This window comes from Propithecus coquereli, unplaced genomic scaffold, assembly GCF_000956105.1.
Source record: "Propithecus coquereli isolate 6110/MARCELLA unplaced genomic scaffold, Pcoq_1.0 Scaffold80, whole genome shotgun sequence".
NCBI classification, from domain to species: domain Eukaryota; kingdom Metazoa; phylum Chordata; class Mammalia; order Primates; family Indriidae; genus Propithecus; species Propithecus coquereli.
The window spans coordinates 8089853-8111270 of NW_012154174.1; the positions used below are offsets into that span (position 1 = coordinate 8089853).

Consider the following 21418-nt stretch of genomic DNA (forward strand, 5'->3'; position numbering starts at 1 on the left):
GCAGGGCTCAGGGCCACTCTCACCCACTGTCTGAGCTCTCTTTCTGGAGTTGTGCCCGCCCCACCCGTCTTCTTTCTAAACCGCAACCAGAATCTGTAAGTCACCTGCCTTTGAAATACAGAGTTGTTTTGTGTGGAACTCTTAACTCACTACTTTTCATGTGTTAAGCATTTTGTTTTACCCTTTCAGAACCTATCCATCTTCAGATCAGCTTGGCTGTCTTACTTAACTCTCTTATCAGCCAAGTCTTACAAATCAGGAAGCAAGTCTCAGCCCCAGACAGGTTATACCTTGGGGTGTCCTCATTTTAGCAAATGTTCTAGCATTTACAAGACTCAAAGCAAAAAAGAGTGTGTGCTCAATGTGAAATGCATTGAAACACAGATGCCGCTTTTGGGGTAGTTGGACCCAAACAAGATCGTGAAAGGTCACGATCTAGGCAGCACAGTGTTCCAGGAAGAGCACACGGAGGTAGAGGCTGGGGTTTGAATTTCCTCTATGACCCTAGCTTATGGGGTGACCTTGGCAATTCATTTCCTGGGTTGTAGGTCTCTGACTGGCAAATGAAAGGGTTGCTCACATGAACTTTGGAAACATTTTAGCTGTAACCACAAAATACTTGGTCACTTGAAGTGACTTGGTCACTTCAAGAAAGCTTGAATCTTTCTTGCCAACCCAGGATCTTTTGGAAGAAAATGTCATCAGATGGCATTAACAAAGGGCCCTTATCCCTGGGCATTTCTTCCTCAGGTTCCTGACAGGTTGGGATTATCACCTCAAAAGATGTCGTGGTTTTCCAATTGAAACCCACTTGCCCTGGGACCGAACACACAGTGCCAGTTCTCAGGGGCTGGGTGTGGCACCCCAGCTTACTGATAAGTAGGCTTGCCTTAGATTTGACTCTTTTCTTGGAAGTGCCACGTTACTTTTGTTAGTGTAGCTGCCAAAGTGAGGCCAGGCTGTTAAAAGTAAAAACAAACTTATTAAAAGTAAAAACAAAAACATTTATGTAGAAATACTCTGTGTACTTAAATATCCCCATTCCTCTTCCTTGGGGGGTGGGGGTGAGTTTAAACTTTGTCCCTGTTTTGTTAGCAGGTTCCAGAAGACTATTTCTTCCCTGGTGCCCCTTCAGGGTGGGTTTCTAGTCCTTTATCTGCCTGTCCCTGCCGAGCCTCCATCCCCTGGACCCCCAGCCCTAACCGTGAGCACTGCCTGCCAGGCCCCCCTGTGCCTGCTGCCCGCATGGCTTCCTCCCATTGTCTTTGGGGCCAGCCTGTGTCACTGCTCTGGGCTGTGTGTGTTTCTGCCGGACGTCACAGGAGGCCTGTGGTCTTGGAAGAAGCCCAAGGGGCCGGTCGTCAGGCTGCGCTTAGGCTGTGCTATCGTTTGGTTACAGTAGCTTTCACAGCTGTGAAATGGGAATAAAAATAACTTGTGAGGGTCCAGCGGGCTACACGAAAATACCAAACAAATTCCAGAATTAAAGCCTTCCTCCAGGAAAGTTGATTGCATCCCTGCAAATCAAGTACAGTAAAGATGGGTGGCTTCCCTGTCTTGACTTGCCTTAATTGTTGTTTTCCTTCTGTGCATCCGTGGTTTACACCCTCACTACTCAAAGGGCCTCCCACAGGCCTGCTGCTGGGCGCACTGGCATGCCTGGGAGCTTGTTGACCAGCTGAATCAGAATCTGCATTTTAACAAGCTTCCCAGGTGATTCGCCTGCACTTTCAAGTTTGAGAAGCGCCAGCTTAGACAGCCCACCTATGATTCTCGGCTCTGTTACCCTCCTGTCTTCTTTAGTCTGTTTGTGGTTTTGCAGTCTTTACCCCCTTTCCTTCTTGAAAGTTGACTTTAAAGGGGACTGGCAGCCCGGGCTCCGCAGCCCCTCCCCGCTGGGCGTGCAAGCATACAGCAGTTATTCCTGGGTGCTGGAGGTGTCTTGGAAGTGGAGTTTGGGCCAAGAAAGCCCCCTTGGCCCGCAGCCTGCTGACGAGGTCATCTTTGGGGCACCAGGCGGGGTTGGGGGGGAGTGGTAACTGGAGCCCTCCTGCGTGAAAGGGCGGCGCTAAGCCTCCCTGGCCATCTGGTGCCACTCCCCGCAGCCGCCCGTCCATTCCAGCTGGAGGACAGGATCAGAATCAGGTCGTAAATGTTTGCTTTTTGTAGTAACACAAAGCATTCTATATAAAGATGTTTGAGTGTATGTTGAAGATAAATAAATAGTCCAGAAGGGGGACTATAAATTTACATTTTCTAGTAGTTTTGAAGTGGCAAACAGTTTGAGGTGGCTCTCTTGATTTCACTAGCACTGCCCGCCCACCCCCTGCCCACCTCCTGAGTTCTGGTGAGGGCCGTGGGGTTTGTGGGGAAGAGCTTGTGTCTTTGGGGATGAGACCCCCACTCGCCTGCTCAGCTGCCCGGGGACCCTGCCCCTGTGGGCTCATCTGCCAACATTCCCGACTCTCCTTACAGATTCCTCTTGGCCTTTTTTAGCAGTTTCCCACCATTGATTTACAGTTTTGAAAAAAATCTGCCGCCCTATTCTTTTTCTCTTGACATTCTCAGTGTGCACTTAGCTTTATTTATTTGTCCCCAGTAGGCTTCACTTTTCATGGCTTCTTTGGGAAGGTTTTTTTGTTTGTTTGTTTTGTTTTAGCTCTGAAATCCTTCTTCCCCGGGCTGTTTGCTTTGCTTGGAGGAGGGGTGGGGCCCGGGAAGCCAGGCTCTGCCCTGGGCTGGAAAGTGTCCCACCCTAGACTGGGGAAGGGTTTGGGAGTTTTCCAGTATACCATCCTTGGAGGGAAGTAGGTCGTTTGTGTTAAAACAGTGTACAGCCATCCTAGGGACCTGGTGTCCGGGGATTGGTTCCAGCCCCGCAGCAGTATTTGCCTGTAACCTATACACATCCTCCCATATACTTCAAATTATCTCTAGGTTACTTACAATAACAAATGCAACGTAAATGGTATGTAAATAGTTATATTGTATCATTTTTGAACTTTGTATTTTTTTGTTGTATTGTTATTTACTTTTTTCTGAATATTTTTGATCCGTGGTTGGTTGAATCGGAGGGTGAGAAACTATGGATGTGGAACTCCCCATGGGTATGGAGGGCTGGCTGTGTATTGTAGCTGACTGTAAAATTTTGGATACAAAGATTTTTAAACATCTTACAGCCATAATCTTTATGCCTTTCAGTCACTGAAGAACGAAGGATGAGTAAATATAATTCTAAATTCTCTTTTGTAGTTTCTTTGTGTTAGAGTAGGGGAGGGGAGAGGGCTAGCAACCCGTACAAAGAGAACATTTCAAATCTACATTAGGCATACAGACCAAATCCTTGCAACCTACTGAAGCAGCTCCCTTGACAGCCAGCGAAGACCCAGTTATTGGAGCAAAGTTTATTTCTTCCCGAGTACGGGCCCGTGCGTCATTTGGAACATGGGTAGTGTTCAGGAGTGATTCCCACCCCGGCTGTGTCGGCCTTGCAAGGTTGGCCACGCTGGTTTTGTCTTGGTTACCACCTACAGGGCCCAGCCCAGAGCTGGGGACATATTGGGATGTAAACTAAAATGAAATTTTAAGCCCCCCAGCTGACTAAATGGATCCCTACTTGACCAAGGGGACCCCAGAAATACCCTAAAGCTGAGTTGCTGGCTGTGAGAAAGGAGGTCAGACATGCGTCATCATGCCCCCCTGCTTGGAGATATCATTTGTAGCTCATTAACAGGCCTAAGGCTATGCAAGACAAAGCTTGAACCACACCTATAAACCCTCAATTTACTTAACAGATCACTTGCCTCTATGCATATGTCCAGTGGCTTGTCTCTGATTAGTGGACTTCCTTATCTTAAAACATTCTAAGCCTTTAGACAAAGCTACGTTTCTTTAACCAATTACAAGTCAAAGAATCTTTAAACCCATTTATAAGCTGTAAGCTCCCCCGAGTTAGATGTTCTGCTTCTTCGGGCCAAACCAATGTACACCTTCTGTGTATTGATTTAAGACTACTTGTAATCCCTGTCTCCCTGAAATGTATGAAACCAGCTGTAACCAACCACAGTGAATCCACTTGCTCAAGGCTTCTTGGGTGTGGCTGCTCCAGGCCATGGTCCTCATACTCGGCTCAGAGTAAACCTCTTTGAATCATTTAACAGAGTTTGGGTTATTTTCCTTTGACTGGAAGGGGGAGTTTCTGTTGATAATCTGCCTCGCAGGGTCTATCATAGGGTGAGACAGTTGCCCACTGCTGGATTGGGTTGTAGCATGTCCCTATCTCTGGGCACAGCTATTGCTCCCAAACCCGTGAGCCTCTAGATGTGAGGCCCTCATCTAGTGCACATCTAAACCAGCTGCTCTGAGGAGCATTTCCTGACCATCTTCCTTCCAGCATCTACTTGACTGTGCATTTAGTAGACAGATTGTGTTCTGAGTCCCCCCTGAGTCAGACACAGGTCTCGCTCAGAGTTGGTCTCTACAGGCTCATTCTGGGTGTCGTACACGAAGCAGTGCCCTGAGCATGTAGAAACAAGTCCGGAGCTGTTTGTCTCCCACAACAAAAGCCTTTTCACCCCAGAGACTTGCTGAGTGGGTATCTTGATGCACTGATGGGCAGGTTGCTTCAGTCTTACTAATCTAGCTAGCCCTTGGCCCTCAGGCCCTCTTTCAAGAATTTCCAATGGGACAGGGGCTCAGTTTAGTCCTTCGGAGGCCTGGAGGCGTAGTACATGGTTGGCTTCCTGGGCTTTTGTTCATGTTGGGGGTGCCACCATGAACTGAGCCCTGATTTTCCACATTCGTGTGCCTCTGGCTGAGGAAGAGGCTCTAATGTGCTTTTACCAGGGGCACGTAAAAGGATTCTGTGTATAGACATTTCATGTGGACTTAGGTTTTCAGAGTTAGGCCTGGCATGATTATCAGGGGACAGGAGACACCACGTCTGCTGTGGCTCTATGTCCTCCCCTGAGTGGGCAGCTTCACCTTCAACAACAGAGGGAAAGTGGGTCAGGACATCAGCTTGGAAGCCAGGATGCTGCCAGGCCTCCCTTTGCTCAGCCCTTTGAGAAGTTAGAGGGGGCAGAAGCTGTGGGTGACCAGGCCCTGCCTCACCAGGCAGACAGGTGCTGCTGGTGCAGTTGAATGAGCCGCCTGATGAATCATTCTGAAAATCTCTGCTGGGGCCTGAGGCCTAAATGTTTTGTTTGCTTTTTTTTTTTTTCCAAAGGAAAAGGACTACAGACTCTATGTTTGAGTTTGAGTTACTTGAGGCCAGTATTGGTAGAATCTCCCTTAATGTGAGTTTGTTTGATGTTTCCTCATAATTTGATTGAGGTTATGCATTTTGGTCAGGAATACGGCAGAAATGATGTGTCCTTGGTGTATCCCTTTGGGAGGCACATGTTGTCGGTCTGACTCATTACTGGTGATATTAGCAGTGATCACTTGCTGGAGATGCTGTCTGCTGGGTGTCTCCGCTGCTAAGTTACTTACTACTCTGCTCTTTGTAATTAGTAAGTGTCCTATGGGGAGATACTTTGAGACTATGCAAATCTGGTGGTCTGCTGTTTCACATCAAACTCACCAACTGATCTTAGCATCCGCTGATGATTCTTAACAGAATCACTTATTTCTGAATGGTGATGATTTAACTCGATAATTCCTTCTTCATTTATCATTATACTATACAGAACTTTTCCTTTTCTCCCATTTGTTTATCTGTGTGTGTATTAGAATGGGCTCCTGAAGTCTTACTTTATTCAATGAGTTCAGAATCCATTACTGTTATTGTTTATTTTGATCAAATTATTCTAGATTTGGCTAGTGGGGGCCCCTTCAAACTGCTGAGAGGGACAGCTCTTAAAAATGTGCATTTCCAGGTCTATCACAGTGCTCTTGAACTAGTCTCCATGGGATTCTAGAAACAGCTCCTTGAGCCATTCTGATGTTCCGTGGAGTTTGGTAGCGGCTGGCCCAGGGCCTTCACTTCTGAGTGTGCTCCTCATGGAGCCTCCCTTTTTTCCTAACAACCTGAAGATAAAAGTGACCTGCTCTGACTGCCTCCACGCTGGGTTTCTGGGTCAGAATTTCTTTGAACAAAGCCTCCTGTAGCTTCAAAAATAATAAAAATAGTAAGTTTGAAAATCACTGGATTAGGTGACCTCCATTCTAGGCTTGGCGCTTCTCCCGCTGAGCCCTCCCTCCCACTTCTCTCCTCTGACCCACATCCACCCTGCTTCTTTCCTGGTGGTAGCACATTCGTCTCCTCTCACCAGATTAATGAGGAGGCCTCTCAGTGCTCCTGAAACTCCACGGGTTTTGGGTTGTGGGTTTTTGGTGGTGGAAATTCATAATACTTAATTCACTGAGTTCAGTGTTTTTACAGGAAGCCAAGTGCATTGGAGAGCCTGGTGGGGCTCAGAGCTGGTAGCCTAGACTCTCCCGGACCTCCATGTGGTGGCCATCCCAGGGCCAGCAGTCAAGGGCCTAATTGCCTGGGAATCTGCTTTCTTCCACACCTCTGTGCCTCGGCAGTGTTTGTGACCCTATGATGAAGGAGAGTGGCCCACCCCAAACCCTGTGCTGCTTTATAGTGTCTTCCCATGGGAAAGAGTTAAACTCAAACTTCTTGATCCCAGTGAGTGGCTGCTGCTACCATGTCCGATTTTGCACCGTTTCCCGGTGGACCCTGGGTAAGGGGTGTTGGGTAACTGGGGAATGGGTTAGGGAAGAACATAGACACTTCTGACCCTGAGAGATGAGTCAGAGCTGAGCCCCTGCTTCTACTCTCAGGGTGGCAGTGCTTTGGGGGCTGAGACACAACATCTGTCCTCTGTGAGATTCCTGTGGGCAGTGAGGCAGTCTGCTGTGGCCTGCCTTCGTGACTCTCTCCTAGCAGAGCCCAGTCCCTTCCCATGCTCACCTACTCCATCCTAGACTTCTCCCCTTGGGCCTACCTGTTCCTTTGGCTTGTGAGTGTTCCCCAGCACTCAGTGGGCTCTGAGGACCCCTTCTCCGATGGTGGAAATGTACAGGACCCCAGGTGTGCTACTTGGAGGTGCAGCAGGGGCTCCAGCCTCCTTGGGAATGTGGCTGACTCCACTGGAATGGGCCTGCAGGTCAGGTCAGGTGCCAGTTCTAGGAGCCTTGAAGCTAGAAGGTGGAATCTTGGTGAATGGCTGGCTTTGGAGAATGAGGGGGGAAGAAGATAGCAAGGATAATTGGGAGAGGGGGTTGTAGCTCAGGATATGAGGGGAAGGTGTTGTCATTGAGGTCAGTTGCCTCCTTAGGAGAAAGAGAGAGGCAAGAGGAGGGGTGGAGTTGAAGGTAGAGAACCAGGTAAGAGACCTTCAACCCTTCGCTGTGAGGTAATGAACTGACCTGTGGCCCTTGTGGGGAGAGGATAGCTCCTGAGCAGATGACGTGGGTGCCCGGGTGGGTGGAGGTACCTTTCGGAAGCCCAGTTGGTGGCCACACTGCAATGGGGGTACCTGAGGAATTCCAGGTGGTGCTCCTTGGCCCATAGTCTTGTGTTTATGCCTGGTACTTGGAATAAGGATTGTGTGGAAAGATACCGACCTGGAGCCACCAACAGAGTAGTATTGGAGGGCTTATGAGGTATGTAATTATCTCCTAGGAGGGTGGTAAACACTTACTCCAGAGGACATCACCCAGGTGAAGCCTGGGTGTGTGTTGCCTCTGTGGCAAGGTCTGGCAGCGAGGTTTGGGCCTGGCCTTCCCAGCACTCTTCCCACTTTTCTCCACTGTTCTCTGGCTTTCTTCCCTTAGGGTCTTCTGTGCAGAGGAGGTCTCCTCCTCAGAATGGGGTTGTGCTAAAGAACTGGAGGTAGAGGAGACCCCAGAGGAGGGGGTGTAGGTGTGGGGCAGCCAAGCACTGCCCAGAGTTTAATCTGGATCTGAGGCTCATGAACAGTTGGTTCTTGAGGGAGTGCCAGCTGATGGTGATGACGTTTTGACGAGTTTATCTGGAAATGGGAGAGGTAATAAGCTTTTCTATAAACCTCAAAGTTTTAATTTAGAGGTTCACTCTTTATTCTGAGTTTGTGTCCCCCTCCCCTCTTTAAACTGGCAGGTACAGTCATTCCTTGGTATCCTTGGGGGATTGATGCCAGGACAACCCCTCCCCCCACGCCCAAATCCACAGATGCTCAAGTCCCTTACATAAAATGGCACAGTGTTTGCATATAACCTACACATATCCTCCATATACTTTAAATCCTCTCTAGATTACTTATGAGGCAACGTAAATGCTATCTAAATAGTTGTACTGTATTTTTTATTGTTATTTTTAATTTTTAAATATTTTCAGTTCACAGTTGGCTGTTTTGATTCTGTTGGATACAGGGCTGCAGATGTGGAGGGCCGACTGTATTTATCATCTAACAATTTCTGTAGGTCGGAGGTCCAAGCATAGTGTAGCTCAGCTGGTTCTCTGCTTAGGCCCTCACGAGGCCCAAATCAAGGTGTCCGCAGGGCTGTGTTCCTTTCTGGAGGCTCTGGGGAGGAATCCACTTCCAAGCTTATTCGGGTTGTTGGCAGAATTCAGTTTGTTGCTGCTGTAGGACTAAGTCATTGCTGACTGTCAGCCAGGGCTACCCTGAACTCTTCAAGCCTCTCTCTGGTCCTTGCATGTGGCCTCTGTATCTCAGATCCAGCAACAGTGCATTAAATCCTTCCCATGCCTAGAATCTCTCTAACTTCCTCTTCTGCATTCAGGTGGGAGAAAGCTCTGCTTTTAAGGGCTCATGTAAATTTATATGGGACCCACTCAGATAATCTTCCTATTTTGAGATCAGCTGATTAGTAACCTTAATTACATGTGCAAAGTTTCTTTTGCTCTTTCTTTTATGTGGTAGATTATACTTCCTGACTTTTTTTTTTTTTTACTTTGCTAAATAAAAAGGTGGCAACTGAAAATATTTTGAAATCTTCCTAGAGGTCTTCTGGGTAGAAAAGGTGGATTGAGCAGACATACCTACATTTACATTCTTCTAAACCCCACATAATTTAAGATAAAGGGGATTTTAAAAAAGAAATCAATCCATGAGGATGAGGAGAATGGGAAAGAAAACAGCAGCAAGAAAAATTTTGCAATCTAGGACTAGGTGGATGGAGTGACCCAGTTTAAAATGTAGGAATTGATGATACCAGATTATTTGGGGTGGAGGGGAAGGTGGGCATCAGAGGTGGCTAAATATAAGAATAGCTGAAAGCAGTTGATGCGGTTATATCCCTAGATGCCTTTCCTTCCTCCGTGAGCTGGATGACTGCATCTCCCACTTTAGCTGGATTGGAGAAGGAAAAACTGCAGAAGGAAAAACCAAGGGCCTAGAAGACTCCAGGTATTCTTGGGGCTTAATATTGAGACCACTTCCATTCTTCAGTCTTCTAACCCCGTTCTCCTTCTAGAACACAGACAGCCAGGCCCTTACAGATTGGGAGGGACCTCCCTGGGGAACCTAACTAGTCTAAGAGGGAAAAAACAAAGTATGCTGACAACAGGGATTTCCCAGCAAATGGCCCAGCCCAATCACCCTAGACAGAAACTTACCTGCTCCAGGACTCAGAGCTTCTGGGTAGGTCCTTAGTCATTCACTCTTACTCATGAGGTTTACCAAGGATTACTAGGTAGCTAAAGAAAGAGCCTAACTTGAGAGAAAGCAAAACAAATGAGTAAAAAGCAACTTCAAAGAAAGTCTATTTAGAAGAATATTTTGAAAAAGATTAGACATTTCCTCAGAGATGAGAAATATTGTATGCATGAAATAAGAACAGGATACTATAAAAAAGAAACGGTTAGGAAAGAAAATTATTTAAAAAATTAAAAAACAGAGGCACAGCAAAAATAGTAGAATTATCAGTCAATAAAGTTGAAAAAGTCTTCCAGAAAATAGAGCAAAAAGATGAAGAGGTGGATAATAGGGCAGAAAAGGTAAGAAAATTAAGTTATCAGCCAGGATTCCCACATTCATTAATAGGAGCTGCAGAAAGGGAGAAGAGAGAAGAAGGCAGAATCATTGAGGAAAAAGTTTCTAGAATAGAAGGAATATTGGCTTCTGTATTGGAAGGGCCCACTGAATGTAGACTCAAGTGGATGAAGGTAGACCCAGACCTGTACCCTGAAATCTCAGTATGCTGGGGCAAAAGGGATGATCCTACAAGTTTATGCAGAGAAGGAAACAGGTCAAATATTAATACAAAGATCAGGAGTTGGAGTGGTTTTGGGCTTCTCAATACACCAGAGTATAGACAATGGTGGAGAGATGCTTTCCTCATTCTCAGTGAAATTAATTCCCACCCTAGATTTTACCCACAGCTAAACTCATTCAGGAATGAAGGTAGAATAAAGATGTTTTCAGACATACTAGGTCTGAAAAACTTGCCTTTTGCACTGAAGGATTTCTCCCCAAAACTGAGCAAACACCAGATCTCTAGGTTGCATACCAGAAGGCGTGAAGGGAATTCTGGGCACCTGTCGAGATTGAAGGAGCTCAGAAGGCTCCAGGAGGGATTTCTTTTGGAAGAAGAAATAGAAATAGAACATCTGATGTGAAAGGACTTACTGAGAGATTTAGACAACTGGCATTGAATTTAGGGTTAAATATTGATAAATTCATAGAAATTTTTATTTTTTTTATTTTAACAGAGTCTCACTCTGTTGCCCTGAGTGGAGTGCGATGGTGTCAGCCTAGCTCACAGCAACCTCAAGCTCTTGGGCCCAAGAGATCCTTCTGCCTCAGCCTCCTGAGTAGCTGGGATTACAGGCGTGCGCCACAACGCCTGGCTTATTTTTCTATTTTAGTAGAGATGGGGTCTCATTCTTGCTCAGGCTGGTCTCGAACTCTTGAGATCAAGGGATCCTCCCGTCTCGGCCTCCCAGAGTGCTAGGATTACAGGCATGAGCCACTGCGTCCCGCCAAATTCATGGAAAATTAAGCACATAGGAAAATAAGAATTATTAACTCCAGAGAGAACAAAAAGTTGTACAGGAAAAGAAAAGTAACATTTAACATTTCATATTAAGTCTGGTAATCATGACTACATGTATTCATGCTTAAATAAATCTTCTGTTAATCATTAAAAAAAAAAAGTAATCATGGGTTACATTGCTCACTCTGATAGCTCACGTGGTCATAATGTCAACTCTGAAAATTACTCCAGCTGGAGCTATAGTTTATTTAGATAGTGGAGAGAGAGGAAAGGACAAGTATGAGAGGTGGTTTGGGGGTGGAGGTAGAGGGTAAAGCGTTAAGTTCTCATCTTCCAGGGTGGAAAGTGGGTGAGTAATGCCTAAAGCTGAGAAAACCAGGGAATAGTGATATAGACATATATAGAAATTTCTAAGAGATATTTGGGTATAAAGATTAAAAGAGTCAGCTTGAAGTTGGAAGTGTCCCCTGGCCTGGGGACTAGGTTATGCTGTTTTTCTCAACACAGTTTTTACAATAGATGTTTCTTAGATTATGTACAGGTATAATTTTGGAAAAAAAAAATTAAAACAAAAGCAAGTCTAGAATGCATGGCATGCAATAAGGGGAAATATTGTTTCCCAAAATGTATTTTAGTTGTGCATGTGACTTGTGTGCACACTGGATTGATTTTTGTTAAATGTATTTCTTGCTGTGGGCTGTGGTCAAATGATTTGAAAGCCATTGTTTACTGGTTTCTCATTGCTGGTTCACTTTTCACACTTCTGAATTGTTCATATATTTTGCAGTGGACCATGTGCTACCATTTTAATTTTAAAAAGGCCAGAGGGAGGAATGTTATAGGTTAATGTAACAATGAAGCAGAGGAGTCATGTTTATGATGATGGCGGTGGGTGAGACCATCACACTCAGGCCAGTATCCTAGGCAGGTGTGCCCCCAACCAGCAATGGCCCCCATTTACATTTGTACTGCAAAGGTGGTAATGGTTAAGTGTGACAATGGAAACTTTTGGAAAATCACTATCAAGTCCATCACTCCCTGCAACCACTTTCATCTCTTATATTTCACTTTGGCTTTTAAGCACATACTACAAATTGTTCCATAATTGCAAACCATGATGTTTATATTTCATACTTTAATGCATATTCTTTTTCTTGAGGCAAATTCTTAGTCATGAGTTTATTGGATTAGGGTATGACCAGTTATTTTTGGTGTTGAATGTCTAACCATATTGCTCACAAAAGGGTAGTAACAGTTCCGTCTGCTGCCAGCAACAAGGTATGAATGTGTTTGCCACGATAGTGGTAGTGATTTTGTTAAATTCAAAGTGTAAGATAGTATCCTTGGATTGTCTTAAAGTTTTATTTCCAGTTGACATTGAATATATTTCTATTTGTTAATTATGTTATCCTTCCATTTGTGTATAATGTCCATACCCTTTGTCCATTTGTCTAAAACAGGAGTCTGTTGTCTTGTTAAGTATGAATCTTTATATGTAATAGATATTTACTCCTTGTCATAATTTTTGCAGCCTCAGATAACATATTTGTGTTTCCTTTTTTATTTTAATCAAATGGGCATTTTTATACTTTTTATCTGTTCTAGATTGGTAATCTTGTTCTTTGAATTGTTTTTTCCTGTTGCCTCAAAAGTGGAGATTAACATGGACCTGAAATACCCAGTTCTCTGGGGATGTGAGTGTGTGGGTGCATTTGTATGTGTGTGCTCGCATACACATGTGCCCTTTAGATATCTGCATGGATATTTGCTTATTATTTAATTCCCCTCCGATTGCTACCCAGTTATCTCAACGCTATTAAATAATTCTACCTTTGCCCCTGTTTTGAGAAGTTGATGTTTTGACAAACGTGTGTCTCTTATTTGCCACATAAATGCTTTATTTTGTATTAATAAGTTCTTAGAGTTAGGACCGTTTGTGATATTGATAACTGTTTCTATGTACACAAAATAGCTTTTGGAGATACATCTCTTCTGGGATGGTACTTAGTATTTATACAAGGTTTACCTGTCTACTTTTAGGAAGCTAAGATTCTTAGTCGTGTGTGTGTGTGTGTGTGTGTGTGTGTGTGTGTGTGTGTGTGTGTATGTATGTGTGTTAAGGTAAATGGTATTGGTGTTAATTGAATGCGCCAGTTGATAGATGACTAAGTTCTGCCTTCTCTGGTATGACTTGGTTTAGCAAATAAGGTGAGATGCCTGGGACTGTGGTCACTTGGGAGTCATTTTGGGTCACTTTCAGCACTTCTCCTTTAGCAGCCTTATTGGAGCTATTTGTAAATGCAGTAACAGCTCAGTTGGTGGCTCAGGAGTGCTCAATCCTCCTTCCTTCACTTGAGGATCTGAAGCCCCCAAGCCACACCTCAGGAGCTCGGCACTGGCTTTATTCCTCCGCAGACTGAAGGCCATCGCACCCTGTGTGGGAGTGTGTGGCTTAGGCTGGGGTCCAGATAGGTCTTCCCATTACCTCGTTCAGCCTGGACTCTGGGATGCTCTGTGTGGAGACCAGGACCTGTCGGCCACTCTGAGGGTCAGGATGAGGGTCAGGACCTGACCACTGCCCAACAGAACAGCGCACAAGGGTGAGAAGCTGCCTTTTCTCCTTGTCCTTAGGTTAGGTGGGTGGCAGGGCACAGGGAGGGGGAGAAGAAAGACTAAAATGTTTCCTTGCAACAGTTTCCTCTTCTGTGGTTTAGGGCTGGGGAAATAAGTGTCATTGGGACATCCCCACCCTTCCACCTCATGGGGTTATCTGGGTTGGACAAAGATGGCACAATGCCGGTGCACATGCTCTGGGTTGTAAGTGGCAGGCATGTGGGGATATGTTGTTTGAGTGTGGCACACCATGTCATGGGTGATGAGCCCTGGACCTGGCTGGTGTAGTTCTGAGTGTTGACGTTACCAGGGAGTGAGGGCTTGGAGTTAAAATCGTGGCTGTGGATATTCTCTCGTGGACGTGAGTTTGGTCTGTGAAAGCGGAGCTGTTTCCTGATTGGTTGTGTGTCTTTGTAGGGTGGGACAGGGTGAAGCAGATGGTGAGGGAAGTCAGGTGCCCACTCCGGAGCACTGGTCTCCCTGCTGTCTGCATCCCCATGACATTCCCTGTGGCCTTTCCATGTTTCTGCACACGTAATGGGCTAGAGCTGAAGGAGACCTGGAATCTTCAGATTGAGAGTCCCAGTAATCACCACAGGACGATCTTGTTGCAAAGGCCCTGGGCAGGGGCGCAGGGATGAGTCACCAGCACCGTGGAAAGTGGATTAGCTAGTTTCTTTGTGGACCTTCCATCAAGGAGAAAGGGAGGAGTTTGGCTTTGTTTACTGCCTCAAAGCTTCTGGGAGAGGTCTTTACCATGGGTTGGGTTACAGGAGTTCAAGGGAGCTCCCTCTAGGACTCCTGCCCATTTGGGTGGTGGCCTGACCAGCCCTCTTGGGGCTCAGCCCAGCCGCACAGAGGGCTCTGCCTTCCCGGCTTCTCCAGGAACCGTGAGGAGGGAGTGTGCATTTGGCATTCTGAGGAGCAGGATTGTCTCCTGAGTACAAAGGAACAGATTTTCTGCCACAGAACATTTTCCTGCCACATATCCAGCCACATTGGCTATTCTCTGTGATAAACTTTGTTGAATTTTAGGTTAAAAAAAGTTTTTCCCCTACATTCATGAATCTAGCTATTTGTAGCCTGACTTCTCCCCACCACAAAACAAGCCAACAAACCAGTTAAACAAAACAAAAAACAAAACAAAACAACCCAATCCAGTGCTCTGGGGCTCTGTAATCTGTGAAACGCAAACAGGTGAATGTCAACTACCCTTAGTTAGTTGCCTACAGGGAGCCACCCCCCACCGCAGTCTGTGTGCTGGACCACAGCTAACAAGGCCCTCCTACCTTGCAGATCCCCGAAGGGACTGCTGCAGCCCTTGGTGCCCAAGCTGATACCTGGTCCACGGGGCATGGGTATGGCGGCATGTCAGAATCACCTGGGGAACTTGTCAAAATGCAGATTCAGGGCCCCAACCCAGCCCTCCTTATCAGAGCCTTGAGGGTGGGGCTGGAATCTGTATTTAGAATAAGGGATGCTGAAGCTGCCAGCTCGGCCCCTTGTGCCAGTGACGTTGGGGACTGATCACTGAGAGCCCCATTTTAGTCGAGGATGCTAAGGCCCTGAGAGGGCAGGGATCGAGCAGGGCAAGGTCATGTTGCAGAAGGAAGGCGCCTGTGTCTGTGCCTGAAAGACCACCTGTTCTCTTCCCCCTTCAGCCTCTCTGTGTGGCCCTGGTGGTGGTCAGGCCTGGTGTTGGGTAACAGGTAGTTGTGTTCACACTCATTCCTGGACGGGAGTTTTGTGGAAGTGCTCTGTTGATGGTGGGACAGTAAGGGGGAGGTGGCTGTCCCCTCCCTGGCTGGTTTTTGAGGTCGGACAGGCTAGGAACCCCCAGCCCTCCGGGAAGGAGGGAGTGAATGGTGATGCGAGTGTATGGTGGTGTCCAGGCTGTGCCTATCGATTCCGCACCATGGGCGGGATGAAGCAATCACAGGGTCCATTTCCAGAGGAATGTAGTGTTCATGTCCCTTCTTGGCACCACTTTCTCAGAACATTATTAACCAGCAGCCAGGCTGCCAAGGCCACCTCACAGGAAGGGGTTTTGCAAGTAGCCACTCCGTAGGAGGGCTGCAGAAGCTGGTTTCTCACTGGCGGTTGTGGGTACGTCATCTCCTCAGTGCCAGGCTGGCCCTGTTCTTGCCTCAGGCTCTGTTACACTTGGCCCCTCTCCTCGCCCTGGGAAGTGGGACATGAGCAGGGGCTGGTGTGGGAGTTGCTGCTTGAGGCACCCCTCCTTCCACACCGCCCAGCCACTGTGTTGGGGGCAGGGGACAGTGGAGGATTTAGCAGTCCACCTGGATTGCCACTGGGGTTCAAGACAGAAAGTAGTACAGATGGACCAGGCCCTCAGAACTCCCCTTTAATGGCACCCCCCTTTTGTAGGGCTCTCTGAGGGGCTTTGGGAGATGGACACAGATAAAAAACAGGGGCCCCACCCTTCACTCTGTGTAGTTCACAGGGTTGCTCCCACGTGGGTCCAGTAGTCCAAGCCTCATTACAGCCCAGGAGGCCAAAGCCAAGGCCATGGTGGTAGAGGTGGGGGTGGGGGAAAGTAGGAGAGGAAGCTGGCATGGGTTGGGAGGAATGCTGGCTGCTGTGGGCTTCCCCACCTCTGTGAGGGCTGAGCTTGGGAGGTTGTCTCAGAAAATGTTAGATGAACAAATACAGAGCCTCACTTCTTTACTGGGCACAGTTGGATCGTGTCCAAACCTGCCTGCCTGTTCATCTCTTAGTCCCAAATGTGGCTCTTTGTGGTTGTCCCCCAGTTCTTCTGTTGGCTCTGATGGATGGAAAGAATGTGGACTGCAGAATCTCTTGTCCTTGGTTCAGATCCTGGGTGCTATCATTGTCCTTGGGCAAGTCACATGACCTTTCCGAACTCCTGTTTCATCAACCATGACGTGGAAAAATCAATCCCTAATCGAGAGGTGATGCATGGGAAGGTCCCAGGCAGAATTCTTGGGACTTAGACGACATTTAAAAAAGCCTCTTTCTCCCTTCTTTCAAAATTGCACCTCTATTCTTCTGATTGTTTTTTGGAAAACTGAGTTAACCAGAGCTTCACCTTACCTATTGCTGGCCTTGGTAGTAGACCTGTACTTGGACTGGTAAGGGGCATTAGGCGGGTTATTTGGAGCTTTCTGGAACCTGTGTGTGAGCAGGTTTTGGGGAGATGTTTTAAAACTGGACTTACTACCTCACCAGTCCCACGTCTCTCCGCAGATTCTGCTTCTCAGAAGATGCACTATTATAGATACTCTAACGCCAAGGTCAGCTGCTGGTACAAGTACCTCCTTTTCAGCTACAACATCGTCTTCTGGGTAAGTGGATGAGAGTGGCCGCACTCCCTCGTGTAGTCCTCCATTCAGTCATCACGATTCTTCACATCCTTTTGATTTGTGGGCCCTTGCATGAGGCTCTGGGATAGGTGCTGGACAGGGTTGCTGAGCCCTGTCCTCATAGAACCAGCGGCAGTGCTGTGATGGGGAAGGCCAGCCAGCCCTGGGAGTCAGGAAGGCTTGGGGTTCTGGCCCAGATGCTTGTCTGTCTCCCCCCATCTCTGCCCCAGGGATGGCCCAGTGAGATGTCAGAGACAGGTACTTTGTGTGCGTTTGACTGTGGGCCAGGCCCTGCTCTAGGTTCTGGGAAGTAACAGTGGACTAGGGCAGTAAAGACCTGCCCTTCTGGTGTTGATGTTTAGCCAAGAGTGGTGTTAGCCTACTGAGCAGCAGAGAGCAGGGAGAGAGAAGCTGCTTGGCTAGCTAGTGTGGCCAGGGAAGGGCATTCTGAGGAGCTGAGACCTGAGTACTAATGAAGAGGCAGCCAAGCTCCAGGCAGGGAGAACAGCAGTTGCGAAGGCCCTGAAGCAGGAACGAGCTTGGCATGTGCAAAAGACAAAAAGAAGACCACGTGGCCGGAGCTGGGTGGGGAAAGGGGAGATGGGGACACAGGAGAGGAAAGAGGTACGCAGGACCAGGTCATAAAGGTTTATGTGCGTCTTAATAAGTAGTTGGAATTATTTTCTGCTTCTTTAGCTAACTCTTGGAAGAGTGGTGTGATCTGGTGTTGATGGTGTTGTAAGTTGGATGGTGTGATCTGGTGTTGGAGTGACTGCAGAGTCAGGGGATGGATGGTGGTACCACATTCTGAGATGGGATTTGGGGACAGAAGTGTAAGTTTGAGTTGTCTCTTAGCCTCATGGAGACGTCAGTTTCCTTTGTCAGTGACTGTCCTGGAGATGGAAGTCTTTGCCACCATCAGAGGAAGGGGTAGACCTATGAGAGCTTCAGAGATGAGCGTATTGACCGAGAAGAGGAGCGGTCTGAACGTTGAGTCCCGGGATGCTGGAGGTTGGGTTGAGGAGGAAAGCCGACTCCCAGATTGGCTGAGAGTGAGTGGCCTGAGGTAAAAGGAAAACAGGAGATCTCGTGTTGTGGAAGCCTTCCAAGGAGGAGCAGTCAGCTATGCCAAAACGAGGCGAAGTACATGAAGCCATTGGCAATGGCTTGGACAAGGGGGAGTAGTCGGGGACCTTGACTAGAGCCACTGTGTGCTCTGGGCGGGGGTGGGGGACGGAAACCCAGCAGGAGTTGCCCGAGGAGCCGACGGGAGTAAAGAAGTGAAATGGTGAATCTTGCCTGTTCTTTCCAGGACTCTTACTTGCCTTAAGGAGGAGCAGAAAAATTGGGCACTGGCTGGAGATGTTTGAGGGTTGAGAGAGAGAGATCTCATGGCATGTGTGTATTGCTGGTGGGGTTGGTCCCGGGAGAGGCAGGCATTGATTCTGTGTAGGAGGGCCAGGGATATGAGTGTGCATAGACGCTTTTAAAACCATTAAGCAAGCAGAGTTTATTAGTGTCTGCCTGGGAGCAGATGGATAAGGAGGGACAGAATGAGTGGCCATGGTGCCACATTTTGCTTCTGCAGATTTGGCATTTCCTATTTTGACTGGAAGTCTTTAAACAAGGCAGACATACTAAGACTTGTCAGCTTTTCAGCCTTGATTTTACAGCATTATCTCCTGGTGATTTATGTCAATGTGTTTGGGGGTTTTCTGTCCTAGAAAAATAAGGTAGGATTCGACACCATGACCTGTCACCCCAGGTCTTTTTCTGTGCTCAGAGAACCTTTTACCAACAACTTTGTCATTGTCCGCGAAATGGGGCATTGCTGGACATTTGATGTGGCTCCTGTGGGTCCCTCCTAATGTGAGAACTGTTCCCCATCCTTGTGATGTGTGGCTTCTCAGACTGGCATTGCTGCCTGTGTGAAGGAGAGCCCTCTGGCTTCACCCTGCATTCCCAGCCCCCATACCCAGCGAGGTGTCACCTGGGCTAGGCAGGCAGCCTGACACTCTGGACACTTGTACACCCAGCTGTCTCCCACGGGTGTGCTCGCTTGGCTTTGTGCTTCAACCTCTGACTCTCGTCTTGATTTTTGCAGCTAGAGGAAAACTCTGCCAACTGCTGCTGTGGCAGAGGGCCCTAGTGATCTCTGTGTCTTCAGAGGCTTTTCTGGACAGATTCTTTGCTCTTGGGGAGCTCTAGTAACTTGCCCAATAACACAGTCACAGCACCAAATTCCAGTATCAGAGTTCATGAATCCAGCATGGTAGAAAGCCTGCTTGGTGGTTGAAGGGTGCTACAGTCTTATCGGGGTTTTGCAGAATTGCAATGTGTGAGTCGAGAGTTAATCATTTTTCAGTTAGTGTGCACTGGGGCAGAACAGGAAGGAACAAACAGCACAGTCAGAAAGATGAGGCATGAGAGAGTGTGGCTGGGAAACGGGAGGGGGAGGCTGCTGGACCCTCCCTGCCGCGTTCCTGGCGGTGATTAGCAGTCTTCGTGTGCACAGGAGCTGCAGTGAGGAGGGAGACCCGAGAGCTGGGGTACACAGCTCCCCTGGGAAGCTCATGGTGCGGCGGGAGGGTGCTGGCTGGCTATGGGCCCTGAGGTGCCAGTCTGGACTTTATCCTGAACTAAGTGACCTTGCTTGATAAGCTTCGATGTTTTCCTCGTGGAATATTGGTCTCAGCTGCCTGTTGTCTGCCTCACAAGGTTGCTGAAAATGTATAATGTGGTATGCCAAGCCCTTATCTCTTCAGAGTTTTCTTAAATGGAGAAAATACAAAAATAGAATCATATAATGAATTCCATGTTCCCATCATCTAGCTTTAAAAATTATCACTCATAGCCCATCTTGTTTCATTTGCATCCCACCACTCCACCCTTTGGATTGTTTTGAAAGAAAGCCTAGATAGATCATTTCCCATGAAGAGTTTCTGTATTTATTTTGTTAGATGCATTTACAGTGAGCAGTGGCACAGGGGCATTGCCCGGGCTCATGTGGACACTGGGCTCAGCAGGCGAGTTTGAATATGCAGAAGGTTACCTGTGTTCCTGTGACCAATTCTTTTTTTTTTTTGAGACAGAGTCTCACTGCGTTGCCCTGGCTAGAGTGCCGTGGCGTCAGCCTAGCTCACAGCAACCTCAAACTCCTGGGCTCAAGCAATCCTACTGCCTCAGCCTCCCCAGTAGCTGGGACTACAGGCATGCGCCACCATGCCCAGCTAATTTTTTCTATATATTTTTAGTTGTCCAATTAATTTCTTTCTATTTTAGTAGAGACGGGGTCTCACTCTTGCTCAGGCTGGTTTCGAACTCCTGAGCTCAAACAATCCGCCCGCCTCGGCCTCCCAGAGAGCTAGGATTACAGGCGTGAGCCACCGCGCCCGGCCTCCTGTGACCAATTCTAGGTGCTGGGACAAACACAAGGTTTTATTTAGCAGCATCCCCTCCACCTTTAGAATTGTTTTCACGGTAACATTCTTTATAGATAAATACCTGTTGCCCTCTTAACAGTTTTTAAAGCTCTCTTTCTGACTTCAGGGCTGAGATTTCCCAGGGATCATTAGTACCTCCTTGGAGTGAGAAGCGTGGATGCCACGGATGTTGGCGGCTCTGTTCTGAACCTCATGGTTTACAGAGTGCAAATGGAACTGTGGTTTATGAGGTTCTTATCATAGGGATCTTAGGGAGAAAAATTCTTCCAGGCGACATAGCATTTTGAGACCTGTTTTTAGTACAAAATCTCACTTTGACTTTAGGGAAATGCAAATCAAAACCACAATGAGATACCACTTCACACCCATGAGGGTGGCTATTAAAAAAATAAATGGAAAATAAATATTGGTGACGATGTGGAGAAATTGGAACCCTTGTGTGCTGTTGGTGAGAATGTGCAGTCACTGTGGAAAACAGTGCAGTGGTTCCTCAGAAAGTTAAAAATAGGATTACCTTGTGATCCAACAATTCTACTTCTGGGTATATAACCAAAAGAATTGAAAACAGAATGTCGAAGAGATATTTGTACACCCACGTTCATAGCAGCATTAGTCACAATAGCCAAAAGGTGGAAACAACCCAAGTGTCCACTGGTGATAGAATGGGTGACAAAATGTAGTATGCAAATGCAGTTGAGTATCGTTGAGCCTTAGAAAGGAGGGCAGTTCTGACACGTGCTACAACATGGAGGAAACTTGAGGACTCATGCTAAGTGAAATAAGTCAGATGCAAAAAGATGAATACTGTGTGATTCCACTTATACGAGGTACCTAGAGCACTCAGAATCAGAGATAGAAAGTAGAATGTTGGCTGCCACAGGCTGGGGAAGAGGCGAATGGGGAGTTTATTGTTTAATGGGTTCAGAGTTTCAGTTTTGCAGGTTGCAAAGAGGTCTGTGGGTAGATGGTGCTAGTGGTTGCACAACACTGTGAATGTGCTTAATGCCAATGAACTGTGCACTTTAAAAGTGGTTAAAATAAGTTTTATGTGTATTTTTTTTTTTTTTT

The 21418-nt window shown here is 47.1% G+C and overlaps 1 protein-coding gene across 1 annotated transcript in view; it reads left to right on the forward strand.

The window, feature by feature from the left end:
• The window catches only part of TSPAN14 (tetraspanin 14), a 66301-nt gene that overhangs the window by 12527 nt on the left and 32356 nt on the right, over positions 1 to 21418 (forward strand). The window contains exon 2 of the mRNA XM_012663347.1: positions 16792 to 16889. Within this exon, the coding sequence (XP_012518801.1) occupies positions 16809 to 16889 (81 nt within the window). The 5' untranslated portion in view covers positions 16792 to 16808. The remainder of the gene's footprint in view (positions 1 to 16791; positions 16890 to 21418) is intronic.